Source organism: Dipodomys merriami, unplaced genomic scaffold (assembly GCF_024711535.1).
Source record: "Dipodomys merriami isolate MVZ:Mamm:240054 unplaced genomic scaffold, mDipMer1.0.p SCAF_7, whole genome shotgun sequence".
Taxonomy (NCBI): domain Eukaryota; kingdom Metazoa; phylum Chordata; class Mammalia; order Rodentia; family Heteromyidae; genus Dipodomys; species Dipodomys merriami.
This window is the reverse complement of record NW_027206290.1, coordinates 68,758,884-68,775,047: the sequence shown is the minus strand read 5'-3', so window position 1 is coordinate 68,775,047 and position 16,164 is coordinate 68,758,884. Positions and strand designations below refer to the sequence as shown.

Below are 16,164 nucleotides of genomic sequence, written 5' to 3'. Positions count from 1 at the left end.
CATGAGACTCTTATCTCCAATTAACCGCCAGAAGTGGAGCTGTGGCTTAAAGTGGTGGAGCACTAGTCTTGAGCAAAAGAGCTCAGGGACAGTGCTCAGGCCCTGAGATCAAGCTTCAACCCCCCACCCCCCCAAAAAAGTTGACTTTAAAATGCTGGGTTGTAACCAGATAGAGTGGTGCATGCCTGTAATCCCAGCACTGCAAAGACGGGGGCAGATGAGTGCAAGTTTGAGGCTTACCTGGTTTATATCATGAGATCTTATCTAAAAGAAACAAAAACAAACAAAAAAAAAAACAAGAAACAAAAACAATCAAACAAGGGATAAGGGGGTGTAGCTCAGTGGTAGAACACTTGGCTGTCACGTGCAAGGTCCTGAGTCCTGTCCCCAGCACTGCAAAACACCACCACCACCACCATCCCATATTTCAAATTCCATTGAATATTCCATTAAATAAAAGCACAGGTGCCATGTGGGCGTGGCCCAAGTCTTGAAAGGGCAATAAAGTCTGGAGTCCCTGATTAAGTGGCCCAGTAGACAGCAAATAGCCAGCAAATGAGGTGATGTGAGAATATTCACCCCCCCTCCAGGTGATGCCGCTCTATGCCGACCTGGCACATGGGTGCTCCTGGTCCCGGACCCATAGCTCCTGCTGGGTGCTCACGGCCTGGTGCCACAGTCTTGCTCATGTTGGAACACAAGGAATGTGTGAAAGAGCCTGTCTGGCCCAGTTCATGTTTCTGCCCATTGTGGCCCGAACACTTCTGCTCCTTGGCTCTTTATATCCACACTGGGCTCACATCACCGGCTTGAGGAGAACAGGCAGTGCCTACTTTGTGTGCCAATGGCCCCCTTGCTTGGACAGCGCTGGCTTGTGCAAAAGGCATGGGAAGGAAAGCAGGTGGATGCTTCCAGCCCTGCCCATACCCCTCTGTGGCCCCTCAGGCCTCTGTCTGGCTATCCTATCCCTCCAGATGTAAAGGATGAGACAGGGAAGGCGTGTGTGTGTGTGTGTGTGTGTGTGTGTGTGTGCACGTGCGTGTGTGTGCATGCATTCGCAAGGCGGGGGGGAAGCCCACCCTTCTGAAGGCTCAGGGCCTTTAGAACAGACCCGTGTCCTCATCTGGAAAGAGGTAAGATGTTCCTAGGGATTTTCTGTGGGTCTCCTTACTTAACAGACAAGGAAATCAAGGCTGAGACATCCATTTGCCTCCAGCATTTGGAGCTGTTTCTCCTCTGTGAACATTTATTGAGCACCTACCATGTGCTAGCTCATTCAGCACATAGTAGGAACTTAATAAAGCTGGTCCTCATTGCTGTTCTGGGGGGTGGGGAGAGAGTGACCAAGATCTTACAGTTGGCAAATGGCGCAATTCACATCAGATTTGTTCGTGTAATAGTGACTACTTCAACCTGGGACGGTGGCTTATTATATATAGTTGTTGGTGTTGGTGTTGGTTGTGGGGCTTGAACTAGGTAGGCCTGGGTGCTGTCCCTCAGCTCTTCAGCTCAAGGCTAGCACTCTACCACTTGAGCCACAATGCCACTTCCGGTTTTCTGATTCTTTTTTGGAGATAAAAGTCTCATGACCTTTCCTGCCCCGACTGGGTTTGAACCATGATCCTCAGACCTCAGCCTCCTGAGTAGCTAGGATTACAGGCATGAGCCACTGGCATCTGGCAAGGTGGCTTATTCTTAACCCAGCTACTTAGGAGGCTGAGACCCAGAGATTCTCGGTTTCAGCTCAGCCTGGGCAGAAAAAAAAAAAAAAAGTTAACAAGAGGGGCTGGAAAGGTGGTAGAGTGCTTGTCTTGCATGCATGAGGCCCTGGGTTCAATTCCTCAGCACCACATAAGCAGAAAAAGCCAGAAGTGGCGCTGTGGCTCAAGTGGTAGAGCGCTAGCCTTGAGCTGAAGAGCTGAGGGACAGCGCCCAGGCCCAGAGTTCAGGCCCCACGACCAACAAAAAAGTTATCAAGAACTCCATTACTGCAGGGGGGCGGGCAGGGGCGGGCAGATCCTAGTCTTCCCAGCTAAGCACTTAGTGTCAATGGGAGGATCGCTTTCCAGGCCAAAAAAGTGAGATTTCGTTAAGGAAAATGACAAAGGCATAAAAGGGGGCAGGGGCATGGCTTGAACGCTAGGGTGCCTGTCTAGCAGCTAGCTCAAGGCCCTGAGTTCAAACCCCAGCACTGCGGGCCGGTGGGGTGTGACCGTCTCCTCCCCCCCCCCCGCGGGAGGGAGCGACCACTGGGCCTCCGGGCCGGCGGCGGCCCGCGGGAGAGCGCGGGGTTCCCCGCTGCCAGCCGCTGAGAGTGAGAGGTGCGGGGCGGAGCCCGGCGCGGGAGGGGGGCGCCCCGGGCCGGTGCGGGGGTCCCCGCGGGGCGCGGGCCGGGCTCTGGAAGACATTACACGGCTGTCGGCGGGGGCGTCGCCCGCAGTTCCGGAGGGGCCCGCGGCCGCCACAAAGCGCGCTTTGTTCTGCGCCTCCCCGGAGCTGGAACCAATGGATTGGCGGGCGCCGGGGTCACCCGCCAGGCGGGCGGCGGGGTCAGGCCGGGAGGGGCCGCCAGGGGGGCGCGGCGTGGGCCTGGGGCCCCCAGGCAAGCCGGGGCTCCGCGGCCGGGCGGCGGGCTGCGGCGGGCCTCAGTTTACCCTTCTGTCCGGGGCTGTCCGCGCCCGGGTCCTGGGATTCCCCCAGCTTGAGCCACGGGCATCACACGGACCCCGCCGGTCCCCCACAGACAGGGGCTCTCCGGCGGTGGGGTCCGCGCCCCCCAGGGAGGAGCAGGTCAGCAATAAGGGAGCATGGTGTGCGCGCCCACGCATGAGTGTGTGAGCGCGTGCATGTGTGTGCACGTGCGTGTGTGTCCCGCGCCTCAAACTGGGGCTTAAACCGGACCCTGCCCTTGGGCGCCTTTTGCCCCAGGCTAGCGCTCTACTGCTTGAACCACAGCGCCACTTCCGGCTTTTTCTGGTGGTTAATTGGAGGTAAGAGTCTCATGGACTTTCCTGCTGGGCTGGCTTTGAACCGCGATCCTCAGATCTCAGCCTCCTGAACAGGAGTGAGCCACCTGCGCCTGGCTATGAGTATATTTCTTTTTGGACAACGTCACCCATTCCCTCACTCTCTCCTGGTTTTGTCCTCCCATCCCTCACCCCCCGAGTTGTACTGTTCATTTTGTTTTGTATAGCTCATTTTTTATTCTCTTTTTTTTTTTTTGGGGGGGGGTCCGGTCATGGGGCCTGAACTCTGAGCCTAGGCGCTGTCCCTCAGCTCTTCAGCTCAAGACTAGCGCTCTACCACTTGAGCCACAGTGCCACTTCTGGCTTTTTTCTTTTTGCTTATGTGGTGCTGAGGAATCGAACCCAGGGCCTCAGGCATGCAAGGCAAGCGCTCTACCACTGAGCCACCTTCCCAGCCCCTATAGTTCATTTTTTAATTTCATTGTTTATTGTCATTATAAAGGTGATGGACAAAGAGGTTATATTATATGTCAGGTAGAGAGCTTTGGTAACTTTTGACTGGGCCTCCTCAGGTAGTCCAGGTTGGCTTTTGAACTCTCCCTTGCCCTGCCTCAGCCCCTCGGCCTACAGAGTGCTGGGATTACAGGCATGCACCACCGTATTCAGCTTCATGGCTTTTTTTGGTTCTCAACCATCATGACCTAAAAAAGGTTTAAAAAAAAAGAATGGGTGCTGGTGGCTCACGCCTGTAATCTTAGCTACTCAGGAGGCTGAGATCTGAGGATCACAGTTCAAAGCCAGCCTGGGAAAGCCAAATCGATGAGACTCATCTCCAAGTGACCACCAAACAGCCAGAAGTGGAGCTAGGTGTGGCTCCAGTGATAGAGAGCTAGCCTTGAGAAAGAAAGAAAAGAAAAAAGCCATACAAGAGCATAAGGCCCTGTGTTCAAGCCCCAAACACACACACAAAGGAAAAGGAAGCCCTAGCTGAGGCACCGGGGAGGAAGCATCTGATAAGCCACCCTAGAGAGCAATATGTGAGATGTGGGGAAGGGAGCCTGCGTGAGGGCCAGGCAGCCTGCTCTGACATGCACAACTGAGAAAGTACAGGGTGGCATCCAGGAGTAGCAGGGAATAAATTAAAACCCCCAGGTGTCCACTGACAGGACAGTCTCATCGATGGCTATTGGTCTCTGGAGCACTGTGCAGCAATGAAAAAGAAGGGCCTAAACCACACAGGGTTTATTCATGCAGCATCTGTTTAATTGACCCCGTATAAAGGGTGCTGACTGTTCTCAGCACTGGGCCCACAGATCCAGTCTCACATTCTAGTGGGTGGGGCAGACAAACATCCAGGCTAACTGCAGCATGACAAGTGCCAGGAAGAAAATAAAACTGGGCAGGGCGACGCAGCAAGGGGGTCTCTCCGAAGAAAAGGTCTTGAGCAGAGGCCAGCATGGGAGAAGAGCTCAGCTGCCAGTGGGGGGCTGCTGTAAGCCCCCTGCAAATAAGATGAAAGGAGAAATGTCCTTTACTCACCCAGGTACATCGAATTCTGGAGGGCACAAACTCTTGAAAAGCCTTGTCCCCAAATGGCCAGGATTAGGATTCATGGTGGCCTTCTGTTTCACCTCATTTAATTATTTGCTAGTTCAGCCTCTCTTCGAGACAGTCTCCCGATGTAGGTCAGTCCAGCCTCCCAAGTGCTGCACAACCCCACCTGGCTTCATAGTGTGGTGTGGGTCAATATCTCAAGGATAATGATAAAATTAAATTATGAAAATCTGCTGTTAGCTGGGGAGTGGTGGCTCACACCTGAAATCCTAGCTCCTGAGATCTGAGGATTATGGTTCAAAGCCAGCCCAGGTAGGAAAATCCATGAGAATCTCATCTCCAATTAACCAGCAAAAAGCCAAAAGTGGCACTGTGGCTCAAGTCGTGAGGGCTTCAGGGGTCCCTAAACACTGTTTTTCGCTAGATCCAGGTTCCAGGCAAGAGGGGACCAGATACATGGGGTCATGGGAGCTCCAAATAGGAACTTGACCCCCAAGGAGCTCAGCACCACTAGCATAGACAGGTAGGGGTCCAGACAGGCCAGGGTGTGTCCAAAGTACAAGGCAAGAGTAGACAAGGTAAGCAGAACCTGAACCTTACCTCCTGCCTCCAAGCCAGGCCTCCTTCCCAGGTCTGAATCTGGCCTCTCTGGGCAGCATCCTTTGGCACAGCATCAGTTCTGCAACCCAGAGGCCCAACCCTGCTCCTGGGACAGGAAAGCAGCGCCACCTGCTGTCAGTTCCCATTCACATACCTTCCTTCCCTTCTGCCTAATGGGGCCTTCCCTGCAAGAAGGAAAAACTTCTTTTAGGAGGAGATGAGCACATTCACTTGTCCAGCCTGGTGTATGCAGAGGGTTCTTTGTGTGTGTGTGGAGGTGGGGCGTTGTGGGGCTTGTACTCTAGGACTGGGCGCTGTCCCTCAGCTCTTTAGCTCAAGGCTAGCACTTTACCACCTGAGCCAAAGCCACAGCCACTTGCAGTTTTCTGGTGGTTAATTGGAGATAAGAGTTTTATGGACTTTCCTGCCTGGGCTGGCTTTGAACTGTGATCCTCAGATCTCAGCCTCCTGAGTGGCTAGGATTACAGGCGTGAGCCACCAGGGCCCAGCTCAGAAGGTTCTATTTAAGACTGACACAGCAATTCACAAGCATGACAATGCCTTCCTGACATTTGCCGCAATCTCAAAGGGTAGTTGGTCTTGGAAAACTCCTCCAGAAAAGAGAATGTCTTACCCACACTAGCCCCAGAACACAGATTTTCTGGGCACAGTATGAGGCCTAGGGATGCCAGTGCCCGAGTGTGTGTGTGTGTCTGTGTGTGTGTGTGTCTGTGTGTGACAGTATTTGAATACAATTGATACAATCTAAATAAGAGGTTCTTGGGCTGGGGCTGGTAGTTCACGCCTGTAATCCTAGCTACTCAGGAGGCTGAGATCTGAGGATCCTAATTCAAAGCCAGCCTGGGCAGGGAAGCCTGTGAGACTCATATCTTCACTTAACCACCAGAAAACCATAACTGAAAAACAAATAAGAGTTTCTGAAATGGGGTATGATAGTATATTCCTGTAATCCCAGCTACATAAGAGGTAAAGAGGAGAGGACTGCGTTTCCAGACAAGATCTTGTCTCAACATGTTGAACTGAAACCTTTTTGTACAACTCCCTTGAGAGAGAGAGAGAGAGAGAGAGAGAGAGAGAGAGAGAGAGAGAGAGAGAGAGAGAGAGAGAGAACACCCTAGTCTTAATAACCAAGCTGGGTATCATAGTTGGGACTACTTGGGAGACTGATAAGGGAGGATTGTGCTTAGAGGCTGGTCCTAGGCAAAAAGCATGAGAGCCTAACTGAAAGCTTAAGCAAAGGGGACTGGGGGTGTAATTCAAAAGGTAGAGCACTGAGTGGAGACCATGAGTTTAAACCCCAGTACTGCCAAATAAAATAAATAGTGGCCCTGGCTGTGGCCCCCAGGTAGAGCCCAGCACAGCAGCCTGAGAACCTAGCCACTGGCCCAAAGATTTTGCGACCCTTTGGGATTAAATAAACGTTTATTATGGAGTGACTTTAGATGTACAGAGAAGGTGCAGTTGGTACAGAGTCCCACGCTCTCATCATCCAGCCCAGCCCAAGGTCACAGGAAGTCACAACCTTCACAGCACAGGTGGTCCACACCAAGGGGCCGGCATAGTTAAACCATGCCAGATCTCCTGCCAGTGTAGAGCCACAGCGCCACTTCCGGTGATCTGGTGGTTTATTGGAGATAAGTCTCACAGACTTTCCTGCCGGGGCTGGCTTTGAACTATAATCCTCAGATCTCAGCCTCCTGAGTAGCTAGGATTACAGGCGTGAGCCACCAGCGCTCAGCTCCAATGTCACTTTTTTGTGTCCAGACCCAGTCTACTACCACCTACACTGCACTTCTTCCTTCTCAGCCTTGCTCCCTGAACAATCAGAGGGTGACAAAACTGCTGTCCTAGCTCCCCAGCTGGGGACATGGAGGCTTGGAAGTGTCCAGTGACGGGTCTCTGAGGTCAGTGGAAGCAAGGCCCCCCTCACTCTGCACCTCACTTGGCCAACCAGGTTTGCAGAAGCCCCTCTGGAATGTCCTACCTGTCCACTCGTGCACCCCATCTGCCAGTGCTGACATTGAGGGAGGCCTTTCCCCAGCCCCTCCCCGAGGAGATATCCAGCCTTTCCCCTGGATGCCCAAGGCTCAAGGGCAGGCCAGTGACACAGAGTGGATGAGTATGTGTGGTTATGAGACAGAGACAGAGAGACACAGAAAGAGGGGAATCCCCCACCCCTCCAGTCTCTGAAAGATTTCCTTTCTGATAAAAAGTTGATAGATGAGCTGGTCTGGCCCTTCCCCTTCCCCTACTCCTTTCTTCATTAAACACTGACATGATCTCTGGAGATATGGCAGCCGTCTTGTGACCACGAGGTAAGCAGCGCTGCAGGCACTCAGAAGGATCTCAGGGAAGTGGGCCTGAGCCTCACCGAGTTAGTGAGGGAATGCCATGCTCCTCATTGGTCTCCGGATTCCAGGCCGTGTGGAACAAACCCCTGTCGCTCAGGTTTTCCCTTCTTTTCTTTTGCACTGTCCACATAACAGACATTATAACGCCAAAAATCTGGAAGGTCCTTGTTCTTGGGGGCTGGAGCCTGCCCCGGGACACGGGCTTTGTTGCGCATCTCCTTTCTCGCGCCCTCCTCGGGAATCCTCCGGGGACAAGGCCGCGGTCCCTCGTGTGCGCTCCGTCGGGGCGCCCCCCGCCACTCTGCCCGGCCCGCTGCCCGGCCGGGGCCTGCCGGGGCCCAGCGGCGTCTCCGGGCCTGAGGAAGGCGGGGGCAGGTGCTGCTACTGCAAGTCCGGGGTGGAGGCGCCCAGGTACACCCTCAGGTCCGAGAGCGTGGAGCGCACCAGCTTGGCGGGGATGGTCTCGCGCTGCAGCTGCTGGTAGGCGGCGTAGCGGTGGCAGCCTCCGAAGGAGTAGAAGTAGTCGCCGCCTCGGGCCCCTTTGATCCAGAGGACGTCGATGGGAGGCACGCTGTCGGGGTCCTCCTGGCAGGGAGGAGGCACAGGGCGAGTGAGCACGGACCGCCCTGGACAGTGTGCAAAGCCGGCCGGGGGGGGGGGGGGCAACCCGCGTGGAACTCCTACGGCGCATGCGTGGCAACCCGCGTGGAACTCCTACGGCGCATGCGCACCGGCGTGGCGGACATACCAGCCAGGCGCCCCGAACCCTGCGCACTGCCGGGCCGCCGCCGCCCTGGCAGCTCCAACACCAGCCGTGGGGGGATTGACACCGGGGGAAGGGGCAGATGCTGTCTATACTGTCTATATTGCACCCGCATATCCACACCCAGGATAAGGCCCAGTGGGGAGGAGACCAGGCCCTGACTTTCAGGGGTCTCAGTGTAGGAGAGCAAGGGGTGACAGGGATGGATGGGGCTCAGAGGCCTCTGAGGATGCTGACGCAGACTCACTTGGACTAGTTGAGATCACTCGAATCTCTGCTCTGCTCTTTACCAGCTGTGCGACTCCTCTGTGCCTCAGTTACCCCCATCTATCAAAGTGCGTGTGTGTGGTGTGTGAAGACAACTGATCGGCCCCACAGAGCAGATGAGCTTCATGAGCGAACACACACCAAGTGCTCCAGCAGTGCCTGGCTCACAGGAAGTAATGCATGTTGCATATTACTTGAGGGAAGGAAGAGCATCCCAGACAGTGGAACAGCAAATGCAAAAGCCCTGAGGCAAGAACAAGCTCCCAGTGCTGGAGGTAAAGGAAGAGGCCAGCAGACTAGAGTGGACGTGGAAGGGTGAAGAGTAAAAGAGGTCAGAAGGGTCAGCAGGAGCTGGAGGTGGCAGATTCTAAGGCAGTGGGTTAGCTCTAGAACTTTGTGTTTTTGTTTGTTTTTGCCAGTCTTGGAGCTTGAACTCAGGGCCTGGGCACTGTCCCTGAGCCTCTCTGTGTTCATGGTTAGCACTCTACCACTTGAGACATAGCGCCACTTCTGGCTTTTTCTGTGTATGTGGTATTGAGGAATCAAACCCAGGGCTTCATGCATGCTAGGCAAGCACTCTACCACTAAGCCACATTCTCAGCCCAGAACTTTGGTTTCTGAGACAGGAAAAATCGATGTCATTGTTCCAGGCTGGCTTGGAATCCCAAATCCTCCTGTCTTGTGCTGGGGCATCATGGTGGGTGAGCAGAAGACCAGTCCCTAAAGATTCCTGTGTCCTGGACTGGGGGTGTGGCTCAATGGTAGAGGGCTTGCCTAGCACATCCAGGAGCCTGGCTCCTTCCCCAGCTGCTGAGTAGAAGGGATTTTGGCAGAAGGGACTTTGAAGGGAATTCAGGATTTTAGGTTCAGGAGGTCAGAACAGTTTACTCATTCAATTCTGGGTATAATGTGGTCACCAGAGACCTTAATAGTGGAAAAGGGCATCCACAGTGTAGTTTTGTGGTAGAGTGCTTGCTCAGCCAGCACAGAGTCCTGGCTCAGTCTTCAGTACTGGAATAAAATAAAATAAAAAGTGGAAGAGGACTGGGCATGGCACACACTTGTAATCCCAGCACATGGAAGCTGACGCAGGAGGATTATGAGTTCAAGTCCAGCTGGGATTACATCTCAAGTTCCTGTCTCAAAAACACCCACAAAAAAAGGAGAGAAAGTAGGAGAGGTAGGAGAGGAGGGCAGCAGGAAGAGGGGGGGATGGTAAGAAGAGCTCTACCTGGTTCTGCTGCTTTGGAATGAGGAAGAGGCCTGTGTGCCCAGAAGCATGGGCATTCTGGACTCTGGACTGTAAAGTGAGAGGTACATCACTGAAGTCACTAAGTTTGTGGTAAGGTGATACAGTGGCCATGGAAAACTACCTGGGTGGTCAGTTGCAGAGGCAGAGCCGGTCCCTGTCAGCTCTCAAGGAGCCTGAGAGCGCAGCCAGGGTGACAGACATCCAAAGAGGCCTTAGAAAGGGAGTGAGATGTTCAGGTAAAGACACAGGAAAAGTGACCCTAGCCCAAGAGGGGAAGGGAGGGGAGACGCAGACACTGGAGAAAGAAGAAATAGTAAAGACACAGTAGGAGTTTCCTGACAGGGAGAAAGGCCCATTCAAAGGCCCAGTGGTGGAGAGAGGGTGCATAAGCACTACACAGAAAAGCATGTAAGGCAGTGGGGACCAGGAGCCAGGACTTCTAGGCACGAAGGCAAGAGATGGCAGGGCAGGCAGGCAGGCAGGAGCAGGCTGGTGGAAAGCTGTGGAGGTGGCTCCAGGCAGAGCTGTAGATCTGAAAAACACTGTGGCCTGTACAGGTGAAGTTCAGGGGTCTCAGGTGCTCACTGCTCACGGGTCTAGAAGGGACAGGAAGCCATGTAGGCCTAGCCTGACACATACATTCTAGTGTCCCCTCTCCTGGCCCCATTTCCTGCCAGAATAGCTCCAGCCTTCTGGAACACCTGCCCTTCCGGTGAGTCTGACCCTAGTCCTCTCCCATTCCCAGCAGCAGAAGTGAGGCACTCCCCGTGGCTCAGTTTCCCGTAAAGGAGAGGCAATATAAACCTAACAATACAAACCTAACTGGTAGCTAGCACAAGGCTACCAGGGTAAGAGTTCCCCATACATAGAGCTCTCTTTTCACTGTCTAGCCCCATTCTCTCCTGGCAAGTGAGGAGGAAGCGGAGGCCCAGAGAGGCCGTGCCACTTGGTCAAGGTCACACAGTCGACATTCGGCTCCGCCTGCGCCCGCGTCCTCCCTCCTGCCTGCAGGCCGGCCTCCCTGGCTCACCCGGATCGTGTCCACGAGGCTCTGCACCTTGGCCGGGTCCAGCACGGAGGGCAGCGGCCGGATGAGCACGCTCAGGGGTACGTTGTGCACAGCGGCGATGCAGCCCGAGTGGATGCTGCCTCCCTGCGCGCCGCCGCCGCTCGGCCCGGGCCCCTCGGGCGCCCCCCGGCCCGCGCCCGCCCTGCCCAACGCTCCGCCCGCGCGCAGCCCCATCGCGCCGCCGCCGTTTCTGGCCTCGACGCCTCCCGGCTTCAAATACCGCCGGGCCGTACCATGCGCGAGGCCGGCGGGGGGGGGGGACGAGCAGCGCGCTCCTCCCGCCAGCCCGAGTGGTCCGGCCCGTCCCCAGCGCGACCTTGGGCACCGCTCCCCCGGCGGGGCACCGTGGGCCTGCAAGGCCCGGGCCCTCCGCTGGGGGGCGCCCCGCCGCCCCCGACCTCGGCGCGCGGAATGGACGCGCCCGGACCCGGACTCGGGGTGAGTCGGCAGGTCGCGGGGCGGAGGAGCGCGTGACGCGCGGCGCGGTGACTCAGGCCCGCGGGGGCGGGGACGCGGGCCCCGGGACCTGCCGAGCCAGGATGAGTCGGCAGAACCGGCCGTGCCGCTGCCAACACCCGCCGCCACCCGGGTGCAGTGCGGGCCGGCTGCTGAACCCCCGGTTCAAATCCATAGACCCGGAATCGATGGCTCCCACTCCACCCCTCCACGGACCTCCCCTCGGTTCAGCAACAGAAACCGTGGGGGCCCTTCCGGCCATCCCACGGGGTCCTGGTATCCCAGTGCCACCAGGAAGTAGGTGTGGTCTGAGCAAAGTAGGTCAGCTGAGAAGGAGAGGTCATCTGAGGGCAGGGCCCCACAGGTTCATGGGAGATGGACACTCCAGACCCGGGTTAAAGACAGGTATGGCGGATTTCCTGCTCACCTGGTTAGCCCCCGCTTACTGGCTCAGCTGGAGAAAACCACAGATGGTTGGGGACTCCGAGAGTCCCTTCAGCGCTCAAGGGCAGGGAACATTGTGGACATCTCTGAGGGGAGGGGCTGCAAGGTTCAAAAGGGCTTATGGGATGTAGTGAGGTATCTTTGGAAGAACAGCCGCTGTAGGAGGTGACCCTGGAAGTGCTGGAGAAGAGGAGAGGCCAGTCAAGGGTGTGTTGGTGAGAAGGCTATCTTGGTGGAAACCTGGGGCTCATTCCTTCTTGGGACTTGGAAGAACCACCATGCAAACCAGGCGTAGCGGTGCACACTTGCCATCCCAGATGTAAATAGGAGGATCATGGTACTGGCTGGGGGTGAGGTATGGGAAAATGAAACTCTAACTTAACTGGAGCAAAATGGACTGGAGGTGCGGTATAACATCTTTATAGCAAGGACAAAGCCTTGAGTTCAAATCTAAGTACCACAAGAAAAAAAAAAAAAGAAAAAGAACCACCAAGTACTCTTTCTAAGGGCCAGGGGCCAGGGTGTTTATTCACTGGCTCAGACTCTCACTGGCTGAGGGTAGACTGAGGCTACCCTGCAGAGCAACTGTCTGTGGATCTGAAGGTATGAAACTGTTTATGGTGACCTGAGTAGCCAAAGGGACCAAGGTCAGAACACCAAGTTCCTTTTCTGTCCAGAGTGTCTGGCCTCTATGTCTGTGGTTTGTACTCAAAGGTGTTGGACCCCGGCTTCCCTTCAGTGGCTGGCCTAGAGGTGGTGCTCACCTTTATCCATTCCTTGTTCACAAAGAATCTTCTACACAAGACACACAGATGCCCTTCTTGAATGTTTGGGAAGATGGAAAGGTTTCACAAAAGTAACAGAACTAAGCCGGTAATCCTAGCTACTCAGGAGGCTGAGATCTGAGGATCGCAGTTCAAAGCCAGCCCAGGCAGGAGAGGCCGTGAGACTCCTATCTCCAATAAACCACCAGAAAACCGGAAGTGGCGCTGTAGCTCAAGTGGTAGAGTGCTTGCCTTGAACTGAAGAGCTGAGGGACAGCACCCAGGCCCAGAGTTCAAGCCTCACGACCGACCAAAAAAAAAAAAAAGTAACAGAACAGAACTAGAAATCTCCCTCTCCTAAACTATGCTTGTTCATTTCTAGTGTGTGGATGACAGGCTTCTGTCCCCATTTTGGGATCTCTTTCTTCCCCATTTTCCTCTCCATCTCTTAATCCCCTCTATCCACCCCTAAGTGCCTGCTTTTATTTTATACAGAAAGTTCGATGCTTTCCTTTGCATGCTTTGCCTGCTGAGCATCTTTGCCTTCTGAGCATCTCCTCAGGGGCTCAGGTTTACCTGTTGCTGCTCCTCTCTCTCTCTCCCCCCCCCCCCCATCCGTCATGGGCCTTGAACTCTGGGCCTGGGCCCTGTCCCTCAGTTTTTCAGCTCAAGGCTAGTACTCTACCACTTGACCCACAGCACCATTTCCGGTTTTCTGGTGGTTTTATTGGAAATAAGAGTCTCATGGACTTCCCTGCCCAGGCTGGTTTTGAACCATGATCCTCAGATCTTAACCTCCTGAGTAGCTAGGATTATAGGTGTAAGCCACTGGCACCCGGCTATTGCTCTTCTTCATGGTCACAAGATGACTGACAGGGCTACTCTGCTGAGTTCACGTTGGAGAACAGTGAGTGCCTCTCTATGAATCCGTGATAACAGCCAGTCCTCTCTGTTCAGTGTGACTCATCTAGCCTGAGCTATGTGACCCCAGGGTGATTGATGTTCTCCAGGGCCAGTCCATGTGCTGAGCTGCTTCAGCATGAGGGCTGGAACCTGTCCTTAGTGGGGATGGCTAGGATAGGCTTTGAAGGGACAATGAGCCATGCTCCTGGGGCTCCTCCAAGCTACCTGGAGGAGGGTGAAATGATGGGCATATGCCAGAACCAATGTGAGATTTGTTGATGAGAGATGGGTGTTGACTAGCGAAGGATTTGGCAGAGGGCTAGGTGTCAGCATTCTACCCCTTCTACAGCTGTCGTAGAAAGTTCTTTGCAAGCTTAGACTCACCTGGCACTTCCAGCTCTCAGCCTGAGCTCCCCGTGGCTCCCAAGTCTTAAATCTCCACAGGAGCCTGTGTATTTGTGGCTTGTACCAGTGTTGGGGGCAGAGGCTGCTCCATACATCAGTCTTCTATTGTCACAGGTGGAAAATCTGTAGAGATGTGTTAGGCCATCTAGATCTTCTTTCTGGACCCTCCTCAGAGACCAGCAGTTGACTGGCTACAGCAGTGGCCTTACTATCAACCTCTGTCCCCTACTTCCTGCCCCTCACTCTGCTTCCTCTCACACAACAGCCTGCACCCACACCTCAGCCTTTGCTGTCAGGGAACCAAGAATTCAGACTAAAGGAGCCATGTGATACTGGTCATCTTCTGAAGTCCTTTACCTTGCCAGAGTTAAAATGGCACAGAGTAGCTAGGTGCCGGTGGCTCACGCCTGTAATCCTAACTACTGTGGAGGCTGAAATCTGAGGATCACAATTCAAAGCCAGCCCAGGCAGGAAAGTCTGCAACACTCTTATCTCCAATTAACCACCAAAAAAGCCAGAAATGGACCTGTGGCTTAAGTGGTAGAGCACTAACCTTGAGCCAGAAAGCTCAGGGACAGTGCCCAAGCCCTGAGTTCAAGCCCTAGGACCATCATGGGGGGAGGGAGGAGGATTTAATTTGGACTCATGGCTTCAGATGGTTCAGGCTGTGGTTAGCTGGCTCCCATTGCTTCCGGGCCTGTGAACGGGGAAGCAGAACCATCACAGAGTGGCAAATCTGCTTACCTCATGATGGACAGGAAGCAGAGAGAAGTAACAGGAAAGGGGCGAATCACACCCTCCAGCTGGGTGTGGATGGCACATGCTGAGATCTCATGGCTGATATCTGAGGATCATGTTTCAAAGCCATCTCAGGCAGATAAGTCAGTGAGACTCTTATCTCCAATGAACTACCAGAAAACCGGAAGTGGCGCTGTGGCTCAAAGTGCTAGCTTTGATCAAAAATACTCAAGGACAGCACTCAGGTCCTGAGTTCAAGCCCCCATAGCTGTCAAAAAAACAAACAAACAAAAAAAAGCAAAAAACCCCCCAAAAAAACGGGTGCCAGTGGCTCATGCCTGTAATGCTCGATACTCTAGAAGCTGAGATCTGAGGATCATGGTTCAAAGCCAGCCCAGGCAGGAAAGTCTGTGAGACTCTTATCTCCAGTAAACCACTAGAAAACCGGAAGTGGCGTTGTAGCTCAAGCGGTAGAGTGCTAGCCTTGAGCTGAAGAGCTGAGGGAGAGTGCCCAAGCCCAGAGTTCAGGCCCCATGACCAAAAAATAAAAATAAAAATAAAAAAAAGGCAGTTATTAGCCAAGGAGGATGGCCTGGTGGTCCCGTCATCCATTTCTGAACATTCTAGGTGGCATCTCAGGATTGCTAAGGACAGCTCATGGCTTTGGAAAGCCAGAGTTTTTGCTCTCTTGGCTAGTCTGCATGCAAACCTCTAAGGGTCTGGCTAGAAAGTGGTTGAGCAGTAGGGGAATGACTGGGGAATAATACAGGGCTTAGAAACTTGTCAATGAACAAATGAGCCCAACCGTTGTATTTCTTTGGCTGGTGTAGTCAAGTTGAATGGAACTGTTTAAGGAGAGACACAATTAGTGTCAGATTAGTCACAGGCTCCACCCTTCACTAATGTCTCAAGGGGATTTATAACACAAGGGACATTCCCTTGTGTTATAATCTGGATCTTATTTTATTTGAAGAATATTTCTTATTGAGGATGCCCTAAGACCATGTGGATGCAAGGAACACCTTGGTGGCCGCTACAAGCAGTCTAGAAGACAGGGGGGGGGGGGGGGAGAGAGAGAGAGAGAATCTAGCTGTAAAGAGGGGCCCTACCCTTTCCCCCCTCACAAGGTGTCTAGAAGCGCTGGTGAGTGGCCAAAGTCCCTTTAATATCCCTGAATTGCGTTACAAGTAATACTGCTGAAGGTAGGGAAGGGTTTGGGGATGGGGGTAGGGGTGAAGGAGGGAGGGGGAGCGCCAAGCGCTCATACAAAATATGGCCAAAAGGCTTAGCATGCATGGAAAATTATTGCTGTCAGAAGTTCCTATTTACAGGATCAACACCCTCCATAATTGCTTCTGCAACCCCACTCTCCCACCATCCCGGCTGCCTCCCTTCCCGTGGGCCCCCAGCTCCCTCCAACCCCACAGAAGCCCTCGAGAAGGCGTCCCGCACCGGGGGACCCCTCCAGTCTCCACCCTCCTTTGTGGCTAGAGTGCGGGAGACCGGACTGGAGTCAGCCTGCCGGGGCGGGGCGGGGCGGGGCGGCGGGAGGCAGGGGCGTGTGCTTAAAGCAGAGGGGGCCGGGCCCGTGCGCGGAGGTGTGTGCTTCGG

General features: G+C 54.3%; 2 protein-coding genes across 2 annotated transcripts in view; one reads left to right on the top strand and one right to left on the bottom strand.

Moving 5' to 3' along the window:
- Window positions 1–6,544: 6,544 nt before the first annotated feature.
- Srxn1 (sulfiredoxin 1) lies at window positions 6,545–11,018 on the bottom strand. The gene is made up of 2 exons (XM_070006969.1): window positions 10,805–11,018; window positions 6,545–8,077 (listed from the first exon to the last, which is right to left on the bottom strand). The coding sequence occupies exons 1-2, from the start codon at window positions 11,015–11,017 to the stop codon at window positions 7,874–7,876; spliced, it is 417 nt and encodes a 138-aa protein (XP_069863070.1). The 5' UTR covers window position 11,018; the 3' UTR covers window positions 6,545–7,873.
- Window positions 11,019–11,165: 147 nt separating this feature from the next.
- The window catches only part of Fam110a (family with sequence similarity 110 member A), a 105,065-nt gene continuing 100,066 nt past the window's right edge, over window positions 11,166–16,164 (top strand). The window contains exon 1 of the mRNA XM_070006960.1: window positions 11,166–11,281. Coding sequence (XP_069863061.1) covers window positions 11,255–11,281 — 27 coding nt within the window. The 5' untranslated portion in view covers window positions 11,166–11,254. The remainder of the gene's footprint in view (window positions 11,282–16,164) is intronic.

Bases quoted from the DNA above. Each gene is read 5' to 3' on its own strand.
- Srxn1 (XM_070006969.1), bottom strand. From the start codon at position 11,017: ATGGGGCTGCGCGCGGGCGGAGCGTTGGGCAGGGCGGGCGCGGGCCGG. The intron at 8,078-10,804 runs GTGAGCCAGGGA...CCTCCCTGCCAG, and splicing joins GCCTCGTGGACACGATCCGG to GAGGACCCCGACAGCGTGCC.